We start from the raw sequence: 24,378 nt of genomic DNA, 5'->3' as shown, positions 1-24,378 counted from the left end.
ATACTGTGTTTAACTTTTTGAGGAACTGCCAAACTGTTTTCCACAGCGTTGGCACAGTTTTACATTCCAACCAGCAATGTATGAGGTTTCCAATTTCTCCACGTCCTTGTCAACAGTTTCCTTTTTTTTTTTTTTTGGAATAGAGCTATCCTAATAGGTGTTAATGTCATTGACCTATTGTGATTTTGATTTGCATTTCTCTAATGAAAAAGGATGTTGAGCATCATTTCATGTGTGTGTGTTTTTTTGTTTGTTTTTGTTTTTTTTGGGCTGTGCTGGGTCTTAGTTGCAGTACATGCGATCTTTAGTTGTGGCATGCATACGGGATCTAGTTCCCTGACCAGGGATCGAACTCCGGACCCCTGCATTGGGAGCACGGAGTCTTACCCACTGGACCACCAGGGAAGTCCCTTTTCGTGTGTTTATTGGCCATTTTTGTATTTTCTTTGGAGAAATGTCTATGTAAGTCCTTTGTCTATTTTTAAATTGGGTCATCTTTTTTTTTTTTTTTTTTTTTTTTTGCAGTACACGGTTCTTTCACTGTTGTGGCCTCTCCCATTGTGGAGCACAGGCTCTGGATGCACAAGCTCAGCGGCCATGGCTCACGGGCCCAGCCGCTCCGTGGCATGTGGGATCCTCCAGACCGGGGCACAAACCCATGTCCCCTGCATCAGCAGGTGCACTCTCAACCACTGCGCCACCAGGGAAGCCCTGGGTCGTCTTTTTGTTGTTGAGTTGTAGTTGTTCTTTATTTATTCTAGGTATTTAAACCCTTTTCAGATATATGATTTACAAATATTTTCTCCCATACTGTATGCTGTCTTTTCACTTTAATGATAATGTCCTTTTATGCACAAAAGTTTTTAAATTTTTTTAAAATTTTTTATTTTATTTTATTTATTTTTTGGCTGCGTTGGATCTTCATTGCTGTGCGTGGGCTTTCTCTAGTTGTTGCGAGCAGGGGCTACTTTCCGTTGTGGTGCGTGGGCTTCTCATTGCTGTGGCTTCTCTTATTGTGGAGCACAAGTTCTAGGCGCATGGGCTTCAGTAGTTGTGGCTCATGGGCTCTAGAGTGGAGGCTCAGTAGTTGTGACACACGGGCTTTGTTGCTCCACGGCATGTGGGATCTTCCCGGACCAGGGCTTGAACCTGTGTCTCCTGCATTGGCAGGCGGATTCTTAACCACTGTGCCACCAGTGAAGTCCCAAGTTTTAAAATTTTGATTAAGTCCAGTTTATCTATTTTTTCTTTTTTTGTTCCTGCTTTTGGTGTCATATGTAGAAACCCATTGCCAAATCCAAGTTCATGAAGATTTACACCTAGGTTTTCTTCTGAGAGTTTTATGGTTTTAGCTCTTATTTTTAGGTCATTGATCAACTTTGAGTTAATTTTGTTTATTACTCATTGATTGTTGAGTTTTGAGAAAATTCACCTAGGATATTGTCGTCTGAAGATTCATAATCTAAGATTTAATTTATATTAATGTTTTCACCATCATCTGTATCTAGTTGTGCTATCCAAAATGGTGGCCACTAACTACATGTGGCTATTAAGTTTAAAATTCTAATTAAGTAAAATTTTAAAAAATTAAGTTTCTCAGTCATAATAGCCACACTTCAAGTGCTCAGTAGCCACATGTGGCCATTGGCTATTGCATTGGACAGTGTTGACTTTGAAGATTTCTATCATCAAAGAAAATCCTGTTGGACAGTGCTGGTGAAGAGAGCTGTTATCTTTTTTATTCATAGTTTAATTTGTTTAACAATTGTGAATTGTCTTTCTCTGTCACTTTTCTTCTCCTTCCCATTATGGACAGAAAATGAAAATTTCTGAATTGTCAACTGTGTTTGAAAGCTAAAATCAGTCTACAAAGGTGGTGTCTTCATTAGTCTTCTACACTTTTTTGAAAGATGATGCAGTACTTTGGTCAATGCAGTAAGAAAACTGAAGAATGATTTTTACTATTGATAGCATATTCCTTCTAGATGATTCCATGATTCCTCAATTACTTGTTATATAGTTTTCTTTAAGCATAGTTTGGGAAAATTGATGAGTAATCATGAAATCATTATTAGGGTGATGAAACAAGATGCAGGAAATATATAATCAGTAAGATCTTATAATGTGTCTTAGGCTTATGAAAAGGTTCAATGTACTCATATATAATTGCAAGATAGAATGAGTTTTAGCCGTTTTTTGAAGTAAATTTTCTCTTTATTCTTTGCAGTATCTGAGAATAGAAGTCATGAAATATCAATCCTTGCAAATAGAACTTTTCAAAAACAAACTAAAAACTAAAATTGGGTTCAGTGGATCCTGATACTTTGCATTCAGATCCATTACCACAAAATTCTTCTTCAACTACCCCCATCTATATTTGAATCTCCTTTTTTCTGTAGTGAAACCTTGTTCTCAATAACATCTATATTTATTCATGTCCTTTATTCCACAGTATACACAAAATAGTTTTAGAATTACTACATTGATACCACTGCCAACAGCAAACCTATGAGTGAAGTTCATGATTTCATTGCAGTTCAATTTATTCTTGCAGAATTAACCCCCTTGGGGTATGCAGTTAGGTAATGATCTCAAAAGTTACTTGAATTATTATTTTTTTCAGTGCAGTTATATTTTGGATTTGATATACAATTTGTATTGAATTTTAGTATTTGCTTTTTTATCAATTTGACTTTATGAGTCTGTAAAACATTTGCATTGTTTAAAATCACAACTATATCAAAAGGTATAGTGAGGTAATTCATTCCCATCCCTGCTCCTACCTACCCCTATCGGTAATCTTTACATTAATTTCTAGTTTATCCTTCTTGTATTTCTTGAAAAATAAATACTAAAATTTGCTGTCTTATCCCCCCACCACCTTCTTATATAAAAGGTAGCATATTATATTTGCCCCTCGATTTTCTCATTAACTGATACATCTGGGAGTCTTTGATTCACAGAGATCTTTCTCATCATATTTTGTGGTTGCATAGTACTCAGGTATATTATCAGGTATTCATCTGGTATCTTACTGATGGGCATTTTGGTGGTTTTCAGTTTTTTGATAGTACTGATAATGTTGCAGTGAATCACTCTGTGCGTATGTTTCTCATAGGTGAAGTCCTCAAGGTGGTTTAGTGGCCAGAAGGTAAACTGGTTTAGCTTTATAAGCCATATATAATTACCTTTTTGAACAATTGGTTCTAACTTTCAATTTAGTCTACAGCATTAAATAAAAAGAGGTAAGAGGACTCAATGTTCAAAAACTGGAGAACAGTGTTTTGAGTTCCTTGAATTGGCTATTTCTTGTAATCTCCACAGCCATTTTCAAGTTATCATTTTTTACTTGGAGGCTGGTCTTGATGGTTCCACTCTTGCTCCCCTTCTACCTTTTTTCCAGAGATGTCTCTCTTTTTCTGGCAGTGTAAATCGAATTATGTAATTTTGTCACTCTCTCTACTGCTTATAATCCTTTGGTGGCTTCCCATTGTACTTAAGAGTGAAATCCAGGGTCATTAAAATGTGATTTGAGACCCTTGTGTTGTTGGGCTCATCTCTTTCTAGGTTAATTTCAGGGTACTCACTACTTATTTACTCTACCTTAAGATAATGACATGTTTTGGGGGACAGTACCCTAAATGTGTTTGTTTAAAAAATCTTTCTTTCCTCCTTTCTTTCTTTCTTTCGTTTGTTCGTTCGTTTGTTCTAGAAATCCTAATACAGTATAGCAAACAGTAACCCATTTAATGTATGGATTTGGCCATTATTCCTTATCCTTTGATTTCTTGATTTTATGAACCGAGTAATATTAAAGTTATTGAAAATGAGTGCCTTTTCCCAAAGAACAAAAAGACAAAACTGAGTTACGTGTCAGGCACTGTCCTAGATACTGCGATACACAAGGTTTCTTTTCTGTCCTCAAGGGACTTAAAATTTGTATGGAAACATGTTAACAGAAAACGTAATGCAGTGTGATAATTGCTCTGTTTCTAATTCTTTGCTTTTCAACCTACTGTAAACTAGGTGCTACCTCTGTCTTTTCATTGAAATTACTCTACCTACAGTTTTTATTATATTTCACTTGCCAAACTCAGTGGACCATTTTGCAGATCTGGCCTTACTTGGCCTCTGTGCTTTATTTGAAACTTTTATTGTTCCCTGGTAAACTCTTGAAACTCTCTGTACCATAGGAACTTTTGTGACTCTATTTTTTTATGGCTCTATCTTTTTCCATTTCTACTTAGTCTCCTTAGTGTCTTCATCTAACGCTTAAATGTTGGTGATCCCTGTACTTTACATCACTGACAGTCGTCTCTTCTCACTCTGCATGTCCTCAAATACTCCTATATGCACTCTGCTCTCCCAGACCTGTTGGCTGTTGGGCAGCTTCACTTGGATGGCCCACAAACAGCTCAATCTCATTTACTAAAGTTAATTTATTATCTTTGTCCCTAATATACATGCTGTACATACTCATCCTGATTCTGGGCAACATTATTTAAACCAGAGTCTTTTCAGCCTCCCTGATCCATCTTTTAATTTACTAGATCTTGTCAGTTGTTTCTTTCTTTCTTTTTTATTTAATTTTATTTTTTGGCGGCACTGTGTGGCTTGAAGGATCTTAGTTCCCCAAGCATTGAACCCGGGCCACCACAGTGATAGTGCTGAGCCCTAACCACTGGACCACCAGGGAATTCCCTGTAAATCCTTTCTATGTAATCCATACCTTGTATCTTGAGGCACCAATAGCTTGTCTTAATTAGGCTCTTACTCAAAAAATAATATTTCAGATTTTTCAGTTAAATGTTACGATGTTTTTTTGATATTGTCAGTCTTTAATTGTTAACATTCTGATGTTACCTGATTGTGTTTTTATTTTTACAGTTCTAATCTGTGAACATGTTATATCTCTATTTAGGGTCTTTACATTTTCTCATCTGTCACTTAGTTGGACTTTGTCTACTCATTTTACCATGTTTTCCACTTGTCACATATTTTTTTATTCCTTTATTTATCTTCCTTTTGTGTTAGTAAAATATTTGTATTCTATTTTAAACTCTCTTTAGCTTTATAGTTGTATGGTTTTTATTTTCCTTTTAGTTATTATCCTAGAGACTACAATATTTCTTTTTTTTATTACAGTCTACCTTAAATTAGTAGGAAATTATTCATAAATCTTCTGAAATTTTGCCGCTTAGGAAATTATTCACATAATCTTTTGATGGTTTAATTTCATGAACCAACCCTCCCTTATTTGTGCTATTGTCATATATTTTACTTCTACAATGTTTTTGTAACTCCCTTCACCCCAAAATTAGGCTTATTATTCTTTTAAACATTCTATTGTAATTTTTTTTTAGTTCTGAGCTGGGAGGTGATTTTTTTCCCCAACACTTTAAAGATACCATTCCATTATCTTTTGACTTCTTTCATTTCTGTTAGCCTTCCATCAGTCTTATTGTTTTTTTCCCTGAAAAATTTTTATATATTTCATCCTCTATCTGCTTTTGGACTTAACATCTTTGGTTTTTAGGCATTTGATTATGATGTGTCTAGATTTGGTTTTCCTTGTATTTAGCCTGCTTTGAACATGTAGTTAATTAATTAATTAATTTATTTTTGCTGTGTTGGGTCTTCGTTTCTGTGTGAGGGCTTTCTCTAGTTGTGGCAAGTGGGGGCCACTTTTCATCGCGGTGCACGGGCCTCTCACTATCGCGGCCTGTCTTGTGGTGGAGCACAGGCTCCAGACGCGCAGGCTCAGCAGTTGTGGCTCACGGGCCTAGTTGCTCCGCGATATGTGGGATCCTCCCAGACCAGGGCTTGAACCCGTGTCCCCTGCATTAGCAGGCAGATTCTCAACCACTGCGCCACCAGGGAAGTCCCATGTAGTTTATTAAATCTGTAATTTGATGACTTGTCAGTTTAGAGAATTCTTATCTAATCTGCAGATACTGGTTTTATGTCATTGTCTCCTCCACTTCTGGTACTCTGGATACACGTATTAGACATTTTTCATTGTCTCATATATCTTACTCTCTTTTCTGTATTTTCTTGCTGCCTCTTGATCTGTATGCCATTTTGGATACCTTCTTCTGACCTGTGTTCCTGTTAACTAATTCTGTTCTTATGTATCTAACCTACTGGTAAAATCCTTTTATTAAATGCTTAATCTCAGTTACAGTATTTATTCCAAGAATTTATGTTTTGACATTTCTTTAATGAATTCTAGGCCTGTTTTGACATCTTCAGTCTTCCCTCTGTTTTCATGAATATATTAATCATAAAAGTATGTCTTATAACTGCAGTATGTAAATTAAATGGAGCTGTTTCTGTTTATTTTTTTCTCTTGATTTCTCATCAGCTGCTCCTGTTGTCACAGGCTTCTTTGTAGTTTTTGATTGGATGCCAGACATTGTAGTGAAAAATTGTAGACTCTTGATGATACCTTCCTTCAAAGAGAGGTAAATTTTCTTTAAGCAGCCAGAGTACTAGTGGATCAACACAACTCAGTTGAGAGTTGGTTTTGGATTTTGTTAGGGCTGGTCTGTTTCAGTTTTGCTCTTATTCCTAGCATGTAGCCTTTACTTCTGAGGCATAGCTCTAATTCCATATGGAGTATGTCTTTTTCATAGATTATGTGGTCATGTATTTGTAGTTTTGTTTCTCTTCTGTTGCATTGGATTATTTGCCTGTAGTTGCACCAGTACCACACTTTCTTACTAGGTCTTGATATAGTAAAATTCCTCTAGCTTTGTTGTTCTTGAAGATTACTTTTACTGTTCTTGACCTTCTGCTTTTCCATGAATATTTTAAAATCAGCTCTGCAGTACTCACAAAATAACCTTCTAGGGTTTTGTTTGGAGTGCATTGAATCTAAAGATCAATTTGGGGAGCATTGACATGTTTACACCAATCCATGAACATGGTATATCTTTTTATTTAGTTCCTCTGTAACTTCCTTCAGTAGTTTAAGTATATAAATCTTGTGTGTCTTGTATATTCATCTCTAGGTGTTTGTTATTTTTTATTGCGTTTTGTAATTTGCTGTTCATCTTTTGCTAGTATATAGACATATACTTGATTTTTGTATACTGACTGTTAAATTTACTTGAATTCCATAATTGTTTATCTGTATATTTTGATAGTATGTGTATAGATATATACAGACACATTGAATAATAGCAGTTGTCTTCTTTCCAGGTTGTTACGCTTTAGTTTTATTTATTTGCCTTATTGAACGAAATAGGACCTTTAGTATAGTGTTTATTAAAAGTAGTGATAGTAGGCTTCCTTATATAGTTCTGTGTATGAGGCGAACAGCTTTAAATATTTCACTGTTACAGATGATGTTTGCTGTAGACTTTTGGTAGATACTCTGAAAATAAGAAAATGTTCTCCTGTTCTGCTAGTTTTAACATGAATGGATATTGAATTTTATCAAATGCTTTTTCTGTGTTTATTAAGATGTTACTGAGGTGAATTACTTTGATTTTTAAAAATACTGAAACACTATTACATTCTTGGAGAAAGCCCCCTTGCTTATGTTGGTGTTTATCTTTTTATATATTGCCAGATTAAATTTTATATTGTTTTGTTAAGGTATTTTGTTTCTGTGTCTGTGAAGGATATTGGTCTACAATTTTCTTTACTTGTAATGTCCACGTTAGGTTTTGGTTCCAAGGTCATGCTGACCTCATAAAACAACTATCATTTTTGTGTATTTTATAAAAAACTTCGTATGTTATTGGTATTGATTCTAACTTAAATATTTGGAATAATTTTCCAGTGAGGCTGTCTAGGCCTTGTATTTTCCTTGTATGGATATTTTAAAATTTGGAAATATCTGTAGTTTTGGTAGTGATGTCCTTTTTTTTAATTCCTGTTATTTGTAATTTGTATGTGTCTTGTCTTCTTGATTTGTCTTCTTAGGGGTTTATCAGTCTTTTTTTTTTTTTTTTGCAGTACGCGGGCCTCTCACTGTTGTGGCCTCTCCTGTTGCGGAGCACAGGCTCCGGACGCGCAGGCTCAGCGGCCATGGCTCACGGGCCTAGTCGCTCCACAGCATGTGGGATCCTCCTGGACCGGGGCACGAACCCGTGTCCCCGGCATCAGCGGGCTGACTCTCAATCACTGCGCCACCAGGGAAGCCCAGGGGTTTATCAGTCTCAATCAGTCTTTTTAAAGAACGAATTTTAGACTATTGATTTTCCTTTTGTAAGTTGCTTTCTTACGTAAGTTGCTTTCTGCTTTTATGTTTTTCTTCCTTTTAATAATTTCCCATTGGCTGTAATTTTTTCTAGCTTCTTGAGATAAAAGCTCCTAGAGATGCAAAAGTCATTGATTTTTACTATTCTTTCTTTAGAACATATATTCTTTGAGTTTTAAAATTTTCTCTGATAATTACCTTAGGTACCTCACACATTATGTATGTTGTTTTCATTATTAGTTAAAATATTTTCTAGTTTTTATTGAAATCTGTTTGTTGACCCAGGAGTTTCTTAGAAACATGTTCCTTAATTTCCAAACACTGAGTAGGTGGGTATTTAGAATCTCCATTATGGTTGTAGATTTATCTTTTTCTCTATTTTTTCAACCTTTGCTTATGCATTTGAAATTATGCTATTTGGTGCATGCAAATTTAGGACTCTAATAAATTCCTGGTCAGTGGGCATTTTTATCAGTCTGAAATATTTTTATCTCTAGTGATATTTCTTGCCTTGAGGTATCCTTTGTTGAATATTCGTATGGCTACATCAGCATATTTTGCTTTGGCTTGTTTCCATGATATATCTTTTCATCTTTTAATTTCAATTTCTTTGTGTACAAAGTGTGTTTCTTATAACAACATATAGTTATGGTTTTAAACAAAACTGGACATCTTTTCCAGTCTGGAAATCTTTTTCTTTTGTCTAGGATATTTAGTCAATTTCTGTATAATAGAAATACTGATATATTTAGTTTCATTTTTATCACTTTTCTACTTCACTTTTTATTTTAAAAATTGTAGTAGAATATGCTTAACAAAATTTGTCCATTTAAATCATTTAAGGTATACATTTCAGTGGCATTGTGGTGCAACCATCACCACTATCCAGCTCCAGAACTTGCAAAACTGACACTATGTATTAAACACTAACTCCCCATTATCCCTTCCCCTATCCCCTGGTAACTACCATTATCTGTCTCTGTGAATTTGAGAACTCTGAGTATCTCATATAAGTGGAATCATACAGTGTTTGTCCATTTGTGCTGGCTTATTTTACTTAATAAAATGTCTTCAAGGTTGATCCGTATTACAGCATATATCAGAATTTCTTTTAAAGGCTGAATAATATTCCATTGTATGTATATTACACATATTGTTATTCATCAGTGGACATGGGTTGGTTTCAGTTTTTGGCTATTGTGAATAATGCTGCTGTGAACATGAACGTACGAATATCTGTTTGAGTCCTTGCTTTCAATTCCCTTGGGTATATACCCAGAAGTGGAATTGCTGGATTATATGGTAATTCTGTGTTTCATTTTTGAGGAACCACCATACTATTTTCCACAGTGGCTGCTCCATTTTACATTCCCACCAACAGTGCACAAGAGTTCTAGTGTTCCAATTTTCCCACATCCTTGCCAACATATCTTATTTTCTTTCTTTTTTTAATAGCTATCCTAATGGGTGTGAAGTGGTTTCTCATTGTCTATTTGACCCACTTTTATGTTCTTTTTTCTCTCTGCTTTTTTGAGCACGTTCCTTTGATTTAATCAAACACATCCTATTGTATTTTCTCCCCTCTGTTAACTTGTTCAAGATACTTTCTTTTTCACCGTGGTACCTTAGTACTCTATTTTATGTATATGTTAGCACTAAGTATACTATATACTTTTACTAAGCTTTTTCTATTATCCTTTTTTATTGGGGAAATTTTTCCTAGAGATTGCAACACACATTCATTCATCCCACTTCTTGCATTGTTGCTTCCATGCATTTTAATTCTGTGTTTTAAACACTACAATACAGTATTTAATTGTTCTATGTGATTAATACCGATTTATCTGTACATTTAAAAAAATTACCTGTACAGTTGCTCTTTAGTTCTTTCTGCTATTAAGACATAATTAACATATACTGTTGTGTAAGTTTCAGGTATACAGTGTGTTGTTTTGATACATTTATATATTGCACAGTGATTACCACCTTAGCTTGTTAGCTAACACCTCTGTCACATCGCATAATTACCTGTAGTATTTCTTCCAGTGAAAATCTGCTGGTGCAGAATTCTGTTTCTGTGTGAAAATGTTTTTATTTTTCCTTCATGTTGGAGGATCTGTTTGCTCTGTACATAATTATAGATTTTCAGTTATTTTTTTCCAACACTTGAAGATTTTATCCTATTTTCCAGTTTGTGTCATTTTTTTGTTGTTGTTGAAGTTAGCTCGAGCTATGACTCTTCTTGTTGCTTCTTTGAAGGTACTGTATCTCTTCCCTGCTCTTTCTCCCTCATGCTGATTATAACATTTTTCTTCGGTTTTCAACAGTGTAACTATGTTGTGCCTTCATATAGTTTAAAAAAAAATGTCTCTTGCTTGAGATTCTTAGAGCTTCTCAAATCTGTTGGTTAATACCTTTCTCTCATTTTTAGGAAATCATGTCAAGATCTGTTCAGATACCGCTTCTACCACATTCTCTCTTCCCTCTCTTTGTGGATCTTCAGTTATACAGTGTTTCATATGTCTCTTACTGGTCTTTTCTGTATTTTCCATGTTTTCTTTTTAAATCTCTGGGCTTTGGGGCTTCCCTGGTGGCGCAGTAGTTGAGAGTCCGCCTGCCAATGCAGGGGACACGGGTTCGTTCCCTGGTCCGGGAAGATCCCACATGCCACGGAGCGGCTGGGCCCGTGAGCCATGGCTGCTGAGCCTGCGCGTCCGGAGCCTGTGCTCCTCAATGGGAGAGGCCACAACAGTGAGAGGCCCGCGTACTGCCAAAAAAAAAAAAAAAAAAAAAAAAAATCTCTGGGCTTTATTTATGGTATTTTTTATCAATGTGTCATCCAGTTCAAAATTCTGACTTTTGTGTTTAATCTCCTGTTAACACTGTTTATTGAGCTCATTTTAGACATTTCAGTTAAAGATTATCTTTTTGATTCTTTTCTTGTATAGATATTCTCTAGTGAAATATGCCATGTTTTCATGTATTGCTTCTATCTTTTAACTATTTTTTTGAACATATTAATAATTATATTTTAATGTTTTAGTTTATTAATTCCAGTATGTAGATTGCATATTTATTTGCTTTTGTTTTGTGTTGTTTTTCTTCTTTTCTTCTTGATGTTTGTTCATATGGCCCTATTTCTTGGTAACTTGGTTATTTTTAGTTAAATGTTAGAAATGTAAATACTCCTGAAGTATTTACAGTTAAATATTAATATTTTAGTATCTTTAAAATTGTAGATAATCCTGAAGGTACCTTTCTCTGGAGAAGTTTTCACCCTTCTGCTAGGTTGATAAAATAGGAGTTGGATACCTTAATCCAGGCAGGTACTGAATGGGGTGCAGGTTGGGTTTTGTTTTAGTAAGGTATCAGCCACCTTTGATTCCTTCTTGGCTTTCATCTGAAAACCTAGTTTGTTCACCACATTTCTTTCCTTAAATGCTTCTGAAGTTTTGTTTCATCAGTTCCCTGAGCTCTGCTTTTCACACTTTCAGTTTAGCTTTTTGGCCTTTTCAGCTTCAGAATTTGGCACATCACAAGAAGAAAACAACCATATGCTTAAGACCGCTCATGTCTCTGATTTTGTTATTACAGCCTTCTCAAGACTACTTTAAATTTCTGCTAAGGAAGAACATAGTTCTCAGCCTCTTCCCTGTGCCTAGAGTTGTCCAAGAAAAAAGCATCAACTCACTTCTCCACAGTTATCTCCTGAATTTTAGTCCCTCTTGTTCTCATTGCTTTGGCAATTCTTAAATGCCTTTTAAGAGATGATTTTATATTCATCTGGCTTTTCTAGTTTTCAGAGGGATTACTGGTTTGTTACCAGCTTTTTCTCCCTACTTGGAGGTAGAAGTCTGGAATGAGTTAAGCTATATAGCTACTTGCAGTGATTTAGTATTAATTTTGCTATAGTTGGCAGTGTTACTTTAAAATAAAAATTTATTCCTGTAATTGGTGCAGGGTGGCATTTCAATTTGTTTTGTCACTTGTGAGGATATTTTTTCCCCGTCATTCTACTGTTATCTTTAATGAATTATTTGTTTTCTTTGAGATCTTCACAGGCATATTCTCATTTCTACGTAGCAAGTTTACTTACGAAGTTTTCTTCATCAGTTACAAATCACAGAAATGAAAATTTGGAAAGTATTTACTGTAAGAAGTCAGGAGGATCTAGGGTAGGGTTATTTTATTTGTGCGTGTGTGTTTTGTTTTTTTGTACATTTTTGTTGTTACTTCGTAGACCAGCTTTGTTATATTTAGCTTGTGCAAATCCCTTTGTGGTCACCTTTTCGGGTCCAGTATCTGTAATCACCTCAATCTCTCTCTGGGCCGAGGGTAAACTTGATTGGCCCAGTTAGTGTGGATCCTCTGCATTCACACTGGTTGCAGATGGAGAAATGGGGTCCTCTGCCTATTGTAGATGAGAGGAGGGCGGGGTTTTAGGGAGTAAGGTGTGGGAATGGAGAGGAAATGATTGATATCTCTAGTGAAACAATAGGCAGGCAAGCTACAATTCAGGCAGTATGTCACATTCAGAAATACAGGTCACAGTCTCCTGTCTGCAATTCAGAAGTCTTAAAAAACTGAAAACAAAGTTATTTCTAAGTTTTTTTGCATATTCATTTGTCAATGGAACTGATTTGAGTGAGGCATTTTATTCTACTTTGAACATTCGTATGTTTCCTTGCAAGTGTTCTGTAAAGTATGATACGTGTAATGTATTACCTTACTAAATTACAAAAAGTTCTAAATTGAGAAACATTTTTTTCCTGAGGATTTTGGCTAAGTGATTGTAGACCTATACTTCTTTAAAAGGACTTGTTGCACACTTACTGTATGGCAGGTGAGTACATTGGTGAATAAAGTAAATCTGGCCCATATCTCATTGCTCTTTCATCCAGTACAATTAGAGTTTCCTGGATATCTAATTCAAATAATACCAGAAACAGAACCCTCCAAACATGTCAGTGGCTTCATTCCTAGAAATATCGCTGGATGTAAATATGTGTCAGTCTTAACTACTTCCAATGTGATAATGGAAAAGAATATGAAAAAGAATGTCTGTATATGTATAACTGAATCACCTTGCTGTACAGCAGAAATTAACACAACAGTGTAAATTAACTATACTTCAATACAATAAAAAGAATTTCCAGTATAAGAAAACTGTATATTTATTAGAATACTTGGTATTATGAATAATAAATTATTGAAAAGAGCCCTAACTTGTAGGTAACACCAACAAGGGAATGAGAAGTACAATACCAAAGCATGTTAGACATGGTTCCAATATTTGTGTAAAAAGAAAGACTGTGTTTGACTATGAGAAATGCATTAGAAGCCTGGGTAGGAGAAAACAGGGCTCAATGTAAAAGTAAGGATTAAGATGATAATTTTGTTTCCATCCGAGCTACATTTTGGAAAAAAACATTTAAGTGTTTTAACAGTGGCTTATAATTGGAGTTAACTTTTGGTAGTAGTAGGACCACCTTTGTTATTTTCACTTTTCAGCATATTTAAAAAGTAAATTTGTTTAAAGTTTTTATACAGAAACAGTTTATTGTAGTTTATTACTGCTTATTGCTATTTATTTTTTAGGAACCTGTAGTCATTTCCTCCTTTCTTTGCAGAGAGGCTTATTTAAAAGACCTGTAATGTTTTACTAATTTTGTTTAAGTGTACATCTTATATATTTTGGTAATGACATTTATACATCTATTTGATTAATTGACAATATGTCCTTTAAGAAATTATTTTCAACCATTTAAGATAATAGTGCATGTCCAGCATCTATTGGTTTTAGCCACCACTGATAATTTTTTCCTTTTTGACTCAGCAGCTTTAAAATTATATGATCTGTTTTGAAGACATAACCTAGCAAAAGAAGCAAACCATGTAAATGTAGACAGCTCTGATTAGTACAATCCTCAGATTGTTACTTCATACATTAACCTGTACAGGGATAATTTGAAATTGCAATACAGTGAGAAAAGTTTTAGAAGTAAAGTGAAGCATTTTTGAGAGAAGTACACACAAACTTACCGTTTCAGGCTTTCTCTTCTAGTCTAGTTTTAATGTGGCACTGTTCTTACCCTGGAAAACTCCTAGGTTGATGCCCCCTTGTGGTCTGTTACCAGAACAAATAGCACAAATGGATATAAGTAATGGAGGTCTTAATACATGTTAAGTTATTCATTCCTTTCTTTATAACAATTTTTTAAAAGTGGCTTCTGAGGAAAAACAGCAAAGGAAAATTATTCCAGTATTCTATATAGTTTATTGGTTTTAAAACTTACCAAGTATTTTGTAACTGAATGCGCACATATGTTAGCTGGACACTGACCTAAAGAAAAATAGGTTGTTGGGTAGACTATCATTGTTATCCTGGGCATCTAACTCGATTAGTTATAAGTGCCTTAAAAATATGATAAGATGTGATAGTAATTAAAGGCTATCCCACTACCGTCCCCCCCCCCCGCCCCCCACACACGTAAATGGGGTTTGGGAAAACTTGTTGTTTATACTTTGCTTGACCTGAGAGGGCCAGGAGTTGTATGAGGCATTGGAAGGAATAAAGATTTTTGTTAGTGTATTGGTCAGTTTAAGCTTATTTGCTTTTCCTGACATTATTGGCAAGGTCTTGTTAGTGTGTGAGTGTGGATTTGTGGAGGAAGTGGAGAAGTAGCAGCATCAGTCAGTGTTTTAAGAAAGACTGCAGATATAAACAGCTGCTTTCCCTTTTACCCAGTAAGATTCACGATGGTTGAAAGCAGTCTAATACAGTGAGTATGGGCTTTGAGATTAGATAGACCTGGTTTTAAAACTGATTTTATCTCTTATCAGTTCTTAGGCAGTTATATAATATTGGGGAAGTTACTCCATTTCTGAACATAGGTTTCTTCTCTTTAAGAAAAGGGTTAAGACCCACCTTATTGAACTGTTTCATCATATGAAGTCTTGGCATTTACCACTGTTATTATTACTTCTTAGGGAAAGGGCAATTTTGAGTTATAAAGAAAGTGTACCATAGGATTTTCTTACTCTTGGGCCATAGGTAAAAGACCCCTAATGGTAGAATGAATGTGTCTTTTAAGTGGTAAATCAGTTCATAGTCGTTTTTCTTTAGGGCAGACTTAGCGTTGTGCTACTGCAGAAGTAAATATTTTACTTATAAATTTTTGGCTATAAGTGTGATTATATTAAAGAATTTACTAGGTCAGTTATTTTAATACTTGAAGCCTACTAACCATTTATTTTTATAAAAATGATTCAATAAGTTTTTTTCTTTAGGAGTAATAGTTGCATGTTTTGGCAGATTAACTTAAAAAAAATAAACTAGTATTGTTCCTCGATTGCCATCTTATTTTTAAAAAGCTTGTGTGAAGGACAACAAAGTAATGAAATGTTTTTTGTTGTTTTGCTTTGTTTTTCAAAAGTTGCTTTTAGAACCAGGCTCACTATCTTAGTCACTTTATTTAATAATAATTAATCTGAGTCCATTTCAGAAGAAATAAGGTTATTTGGAGTTATTTAACTTAACAGGAAAAAAAGATTTTAAAACCCAGATAAGTTCAACTTTGAATCATAAGATTTTCTCCTTTGCACAGATTTCCTTGGCAGCTAAGTTGTAAACGTTTACTAATTTTCTTCTTTTTGAATAATTTGCTATAAAAAAGAAAACTAGAAAGATATCTCAGAATACAAATACAGCTGCTTGGGTTCAAATATTTGTTGGAATTAGGTGGACTATAAATCATGTAAACAAAGATTTAACTGTAGACATACCATCAGAAGGCTATTGTATGTATTCATACCTGCCTCTTTCATGTTTTCCTTTATTTCTTGGGTTCTCAAAACATCTAGCCTACATTTGGATAATGTCTAACTGAAGACTCTTGTTCCAAACCCTGGATGAAACTAATAAAGACTTTAATGAAGACAGTATTTTGGTGGTGAAAATTTCTCTTGTAAATTATGAAATGGGTTTTTGGTTTTTTATCCATGAATATCTTGGGGACACTTATTTTAGGAAAGAAAAGGGATGGGGGAAAGATAGCTACAGCAAAGTGGAGAGTTAAATAGTGAAGGGTGATGGCAAGAATACATGCCATTCTACCAGGAACTTGTTTTTTAAACATAAAAAGCATATGTGCCAAATTTACATATTTACTAATTAAAAAGGCTTCCTGGAAACATTAAGTAGACTTATCTTCTATAACCTTTAACATTGTCACTAATGGATATTGCATAGAAAATTTCATCGAAGGTCCTTTAAATAATGTAAATGATTATGAATATGTAACTAGTTAATATGCAGCTACGAAAGGATTATCATGTAGAGGTTAATGAACATTCTGCTCTTATGGTTTGCAGGGCTTTTCTTTTTGTGCTTTTGGCTCACTTCATGCTTGGAAACACATGCATTGGGATTGGAAAGCATCCTGACTGTTTTTGGGTCTCATCTTTTAATAGGGTTGTTAAATAGAAACTTTATAAAAAGGATTTCATGAAGATTTTTTTCCTTTTCAATTTACATTTAATTCTGTTTGTCTATTTTATAATTACTGCCGAATCAGAAACAGTGAAATGGATTGATGTAGTTTTAGCCTGGTTCTTCCAGATGTAAAGTCAGTACTCTATTGTACATTATCACTGTTATTAAGTGTTGCTGTGTGATTGATACTTACTGAGAGATCTTTATTCTAAAACCGACTTTTTATGCTGAGTTAATGTGTAGTATGGTTGGGTATCTGATTACAGCATGCATTTTGGTACAGAATTGCTGCCTTAGTATTTATTTAAAATGTCCTAAAGGAAGATATTTACTTCAGGAATTAAATGTTATAAAATAGAGGAATTTAGTGACAGGCCAAAAAAAAAAGAGTTGTGATTTTTGGGTGAAACATGGAGCTTATATAAGATACAATATTGGTATTTAGAACAGTGAACAAGAGCAGTGTTTCAAACCATGTATACTGCTATGTTTTTCATGTGACATTATATTAAGCATATTGGTTTTTATCCCTTAGTTTCTGTCTCTAAAATGGTGCTACAGTATTTGAGATTACTGTTTAAAAATTTTTATTAATGGGCAGTTTAAAAACATGATTAGTAATCTTTGAAAACAGTGGTGTTTTTTTCTTTTTAAATTGTCATTCACGTGTTCTTTTTTTCCTTACTGGTTAGTGTTGTTAATTTGTTTTCTGAGCTTTTTAAGAACCTATTGAAATATCTCCAAGGAAAACAAATAGCTTTTATGTTTAATTTCATTGTTTTAGTATTACAAGCATAGCTTAAGCTGGCTATGAAGTACTTAAAATTTTATCATAATTCATTGGGGGGACAAATTGGCTGTTCAGAGCATCTCTTTATCCCAAGCATTTCTTCTTGAAATGTAGTAGAAAAATAACACTGTACTCATTTTCAGTGCATCAGAATAAAAATTACAGGTGAAAACATTTGGAGATATACTGACAAAATAAAGTACTTTCACTACTGTCATTTTTTTTTAACTGATGAAATGTGGATGTTACATTGGTTTTTTTGTTATTTATAACATTTGTGTATTCTACAAAATATGTAACATTGAAAACAGGCCTGCAGATTGTACAAAATACTAGTTATCTTATATCATATGTCACCTAATAGTTATGAAGCGGGTTTTGTACCAAAGTATGAATCAGAAAGCTGTAATTTGTTCTGCAGTTATCAGCCTGCGTTAGAGGGGTATGATAAAGTGTGCTGCTTAAAAACTAACATTCACATCTCTGTGCATTTGACAAATAAAAATGTATATTGAGGTGCTTTTAAATCTGTAAAGCCAGTGTTGTAGTTTTCTGATAGAATGATTTTGTAGCTTTGTGCATAGCCCTGTTTTTTCATGAGTAGTTATCTGTTTTCATGACAGGTGGTCACTAACTGCCAAGAGAAAATCCAGCATTGGTGAGTGAAAGATGGTTTTATTACATTTCTGAAATACTAATGAGGTCATCTATTTGTATTTAAATAAAGCATACACATTTTTTTGTATCCCATAATTGAATTCTTCTAGTAATCTCCATTTTGAATCCTTTTGATACTAATTTATATTGTCTTTCATCGTTTACTGAATTACATGTTCCCTGATTTCCTGAAGTTGTGTCACCATTTGTGTTTATTCTAATTGCTTTCTTTTTTCCTTTCTTTTCTTGTTTTTTTTTTTTTTTTTTTTTTTAAGTTAGAATAGTGTTACTAGCATTATGAAGTGGAGACAGAGGAATTTTTGAACCTGACTAATCATAGCTCTATTTGGGGACTATTTTTTATATATGTAGTAGAATAATAATTTGAATCAGTTGTTTTAAAATAATGATGGGAATGTGCACAGATACATTTTCCCAAAGTTTGAAAAATCTAATTAAGTGCCTGCATCTCAGAACTTGATTTAGAGACCACACTTTTCTAGAGTGCAGAGAGAAAGCAAGCCTATCTATTTTAATGTGCTAATCTATAGTTAATAGGACAATGCTTGGTAAATAACACGCTTTCCTGTGTCTTGTGAGGAAAATGCTCAATTTAATGGTGAATAAAATCTTATGAGTTGTCATGAGGTATAGCTGTTGATCTTACAGATATCAAATTACAATATATCCATGCTGTGTTTACGAAGATTTTAGTGAGAACAACAAAAGCTGTCTTGATTATTGTCTGCAGGGTGATTGCAAAATCATGGTAACTGCCCCTTTAGCGGTGAGATTAAACCTTTGGTTATACACCATCAAGCACATAATATTTTGAATTTATTTTAAGAGGCTTTTTCTTCATGCCTGAGAGATCTCCAAGGAAATAATTTATAGTTAGTGTATATCAAATGTTTTTTGGTTTAAATGCACATAGGCTGCAGGCAGTGGATAAGAGTGAAAATCGGTGCAATCTGTACACATCATTTTATTAAATTCTGACTTTTGGCTTGCAGAAATAATCTAAAACTAAATAATATCCACTTTATAAATAAAAATTCAGGGACTTCATTAATTTTCAATAAATGCAGAGTTGTAGTTGCATCCACTGGTGGTTAAGTCTGTCAGTATTTCCATAATGGACCATTCGCTTTTCATTTAACATTCAGTCCAGGTTAAAACTTGAAATGTGAGTCCTTGGTCAAGGAATTAACCATTTTTCCCCTGCTAATTTGGCCAAAGTGATCCATTTTACAAATAATTCCCAAGGGAAGTTTTATTAATGTGGACTTTGGTTTTGGTAAGGAATTCACGAAATTAGTAAAAGATTGATTCACCCAGCATAGATACTAATTTACACAAATATGTGACTAACAACTTGCTTCTGGTTTAAGATTGTTTCCCTACCAGACTGAGAATTCTTTAAGGCTAAGGGACATGTTTTCATCCTTTTATCCACAGCATCTCCTACTGTGTTTGGCACATTATAGGCACTTAATAAATGTTTGAGTAAGTAAAGACCAAATATTTGCTAATTTTTGTATAATGTTTTTATAAGTACTATAGCAGTACCCAAATCTGATGAGCTTGACAGACAGAAATGCAACATTTACTTCAGGGCAGGTTCACATGACTCAGTCTCAATTTCCAGTTTTCCATAGCTCTCCAAACTAAAGCAGCTTAGCATATTTACCTTCACATATCTTAAAGTAATATAGTACCTTATCTATACATTAAACAATTAAAATAATTTTTTCTACTTAGAATTTGCTTTTTCCTCTGAATTATTTTTAATATGGCTCAGGAAACAGACTTTTATGTTTGTTTTTACTGAGGGTCTGCTATTGCTAGAATCCAAATGGCCAGTGAATTCACGAATTTATTATATTAAAAAACTGAAACCAAGTGTCTCCAGTTCCTCTGAAAGCCAGGAAATTGCTATTAGGGAGCATTGTGGAATTCTTGTGATGTTTTTATTATCTTAATTCCACAAAAAAGATTGAGTTTCTGCCATATGCCAGTATTATGCTGCTGTTTGGAACTGAAAGACCCTGCCATGGAGAAATTCATAGTTGGGCACTAAACAGGGAAATCACAATAATTTTTTGCTATTTGGTTAGAGATAGGAAGCAAGAACAGAAACTGGAGCTATTTTTAAGGGTGTCTCATGCACTGCTTTTAAAAGCATGTTGCTTTTCACTCTAACCTTTGGCATTAGCATAGTCTAAAATACAATTCATGTACCTAAGTTACCCTTCCTTATGAGTATATACCAATATAATGAGCAAAACAACGTGTTTTTTAAAAAATGTAGTCTTATGCTAGTGATGTTTATGCTCATTTGTGCAATTTTAAAGGATTCTTTAAGGGATGAGTGTGAATATTTTACCTTAAAATTTTTCTTAATGTAGGCCACAAAATAAAAATATTTGTAGAAATGTAGGAGTAAAAATGGTCTGGGGCAATGGAGTCTGACCCTAGAAATCTCTTCCAGAAAATTAATTCAAATCCCAGAACTTTGGTGACCTAAAGACATTTATAGTATTTGTTTAATTAATAACAGATAAAAAGGAAATGTCTGAGCCTAATAGTTGAGAACTTGTGCATCACTTTTAGAGCTAATAGTGGTTTTCAATTTAGTGAAGATTTAAGAAAATTTTTAGGTACAACTTTTTTTCCTTATGTCCTTTTTACTTAACTCAGGAAATAAGGCATTATAAAATCCACACACTATTTTCTCATTAAAATGTGGATATACTTCCTAGTGTTTGATCCACTAGGGGCTGATTATTCTGTTTGTAGATTATTTGTAATTTTTAATCTTTTAAATTCTTCCCTAAAGAACATGGGATTTGGAGCCACAGACCTACATTTGAATCCTATCACTTACTAACTTTGTCACCTTGGGTGAATTACTGAGATTTTTAGTTTTCTTCTTGTAAAGTGATCATGATAACTACTAAACTTGAAGGTAAAGTGTGAGACAATGTCTATAGAACATCCACACTGGCACTCAATAAATATTAATAGTAACTCTGAAATCTTTTTTGAAAAATTTAACTAATTGTCAGATGAAGAAAGAAGGAAAAACCAAAAAACCCTCCAAAGCTTTGTAAATATTCCTGAATATTTTGTATTCATGCCATTGTCTTCTTATATCATGATGGAGAGATGGCTTCCTGAGTGGTATTGTTAAAGCTTTATATTAATGTTTTTAAGTAATTTTTATTATGAAGAATTTCAAACAAAGGGTGACAGAGTTCTGTACTGAACCCACATCACTCAGATTCAATGATTATCAACTCATGGTTGCATCTGAACTGTTTGTTTCCTTTTAAAATAGCCTATCCTACCCTCTACCCCCACCTCCATTTTGACATTACTCTGAAGCATTTCATCTGGGAATATTTCGGTATATATCCTAAAGACATAGAAAATTGCATATTAGCTGTTTAAATTTTAAATTAAAAATTTGAAATTGGGCAGTATATTTATAGAGTTCAAACTTGAAGAAGTACAAAAGGGTATAAATGGTATGTAGTTTCCCTCTTACCCTTGTCTTCCAGTTCTCACTTCTCTTCTTGGTAAACGACTGCTCTTTACCAGTTCCCTGTGAATCTTTTCAGAAATTATTTGCACAAGGGGTGTGTGTATGTATGTGTGTGTGTATATGTATGTACGTATATGTATGTGTATTCATCCACATATTTATATTATGCTCCCACTCTTTGATAAAAATGAAATCACACTGTACATTTAATACTCTACTTTGGAGATTGTCTTCAGTCATTAATTAACTCCTATTCTTTATGTTCCCATGAACTTCATTGTGTGTCAAATGTCTGATTTTTAGAGTTACCAAATATTTTTTGGTATTTATTTTTTTTAAAATAAGTAATGGCCACATGACTGAGAGTATGACTTATACAACTCAAAATACATCCTTGCTAAGCTGTTGTATCCATTATTTATTGTTTTTTAATAAAATTACTCCAAAATGTACTGGCTTAAAACAGCAACCATTTACCTATATATGGTTCTTTGGTTGTGCATATTGGACTGAACTTACCTCTGTTGTATTCTCCTGATCTTGTTTGGGCTCACTCGTGTGGTTGCAGCCTTTTGGTAGCTGGGTTGCCCAAAATGGCCTCGCCCACAAGTCTGGTGGCTAGTGCTTGGCTGTTAGCTGGGCCTCACTCTCCATGTGCTCCTTTATCTTGCTTACTTTACATGATGCTATAAGGGCAGCAAGAATGGAAGCTGCAAGGCCACATTCTGTTGGTCAGAGGAACTCATAAAACTAGACCAAATTCAAAAGGTGGGGAAATAGACTCCACATGTTGGTGGGAGGAGTGACAAAAAATTTATGGTCATTTTTAATGCACTATAGATGACTTCTGTTGAACATGTCCCACAGAAAAAAGAAGTCTCATTACTTGTGTTGATTTGTGAGAATTAAATGGAATATGGTATCTGATGCCTGGCACATACAAATCATCTGTATGTTAGGCACTGTTTGTAATCATAAATTATATGCATATGAATTGTGTAAAAAAAAAAAATCTTGTTTCCTGCAAATTATCTTGAGAGTTTTAAGTAGTAAAGATATCTATGAAATTACCCGAAGCAAACTTAAATGAAAATATAGAAAAACTATTTTATATTGCTCAGATGTTTAATTTTAGAAAGAATAGCTTTAAATTTGGATGTAAAAATTCTGAAGCATGTGAATTTTGAGAGGGGGGATTGTAAAGCAAACTTGACATTTGTTATTTTTCAAAGGAAACTGGAAAAAATAGTATTTTAAGAAAAAGAGTAATTAGTTTCTAGCATAGGTTATAGTCAAAGTATATAGTGAGAAATAACCAAGAGAGCATGCCTAAATAGATAAAAATCACAGGTGAAGATTTGATGATTTCTTTTTCTTTCTTTTTTCTCTTTCTTTCTTTCTTTCTCTTTCCTTCCTTCTTTCTTTCCTTTTCTTTTTCTTCCTTTTCTTTCTTTCTTTCTTTTCTTTCTTTCTCTCTCTCTCTCACTCTCATTTTCTCTTTCTCTCTCCCTCTTTCTCTCTCTCCCCCCCCTTTCTTTCTTTCAATTCCTCTTTCTAGTTAGTCAGTATAAATAGGTGAATATCTGTATCTACCTCTGATGTTTTTGAGGGATACCTTGCCCCACAAAAGCACTGAACTATTTTAGAACAATGCTGTGGTTTTATGGTGTGTTTCTCATGTATTACCTGAAACAGTGTTTTCTTGCCTTGCCTTCATATGCTTATATAAAATTTATTTTTTATGCATACTATATGAAATATCGATCTGCATACCTTTAATACTTTAAGAACATTTATTCATGATGATGAGTTCACTCCTCAATGTTAGGTAAGTTTGGCAACCATATTTTTCAGAGTCTTCATTTTACTGACCACAAAGTTTTCAGTCACTGTTTTGTACAGGCAGGCCCTCTGTTTGGGCTTTTTTATTTTTATGTGTTGTAAAATCTTCCAGTTTTCTGAAGATTTTACATACTTTTGTTGTTGGGATTTCTGTTGTTATTTATGAAAATGTCCTTAGGGGCAAGGGCAAGAGGGAGGAATCATATATAAAAACGCTCTTCTCTGTCATTCTTCAGGTTTTTTTTTTTTCTGGTGTCATGTTTTAGTACACGGGTTGGGATGTTAAGTAAGTTTTGAAATTTTTGTGTATGCTGTTTCAAAGCAAATTAAGATAAAAAAAAGATTCAAGTTGAATGTTTTAAGAATGATTTTTTAAGAAACAAAATCTGTATTAAGTTTAAAATTTTTTATTTTGAATATAAAATGAATACATGTTTACTGAAAGGTAGAAATAAAAGAATAAAGGTAGACTTACTCATAATTCTGAAGAGAAGCTAATTCTCTCCCTCTCACTTTTTAAGACATTTTGTTTTATTTCCTTCAGCTTCTTAATTCTTGTTTGTGTTACTGTGGTCAAATTGTAAATGCTTAGGGTTTTTTTCTTTTCTTTTTTAAAAGAGTTAATGATTTTTAAACTGTAATTAGAATTTGTTAACTTCTAGGAGTCCCCTCACCTTTATATCATGTTTTTGGAAAAACCACACTAGTTTAATACTTAAAACATTTCTGAAAATAAAAGGCAAAATTATATGTTATAGGGGAATTCTTTTCCCCCCAAGAGTGTAAACTATTATAAAAAAAAAAAATCCCTAATGACATCTCATCGTTTAGAACATAGT

General features: G+C 33.9%; 1 protein-coding gene across 2 annotated transcripts in view; it reads left to right on the top strand.

Annotated features, from left to right (window-relative positions):
* URI1 (URI1 prefoldin like chaperone) overlaps positions 1-24,378 on the top strand; it is a 65,855-nt gene that overhangs the window by 9,156 nt on the left and 32,321 nt on the right. For both annotated transcript variants that reach the window (XM_060085066.1, XM_060085065.1), the window contains exon 2: positions 18,117-18,151. In XM_060085066.1, coding sequence (XP_059941049.1) covers positions 18,117-18,151 — 35 coding nt within the window. The remainder of the gene's footprint in view (positions 1-18,116; positions 18,152-24,378) is intronic.

This window comes from Mesoplodon densirostris, chromosome 19 (genome assembly GCF_025265405.1).
Source record: "Mesoplodon densirostris isolate mMesDen1 chromosome 19, mMesDen1 primary haplotype, whole genome shotgun sequence".
Lineage (NCBI taxonomy): Eukaryota > Metazoa > Chordata > Mammalia > Artiodactyla > Ziphiidae > Mesoplodon > Mesoplodon densirostris.
Note: the sequence above shows the minus strand (reverse complement) of the source record. Positions and strands in the feature narration are given on the sequence as shown.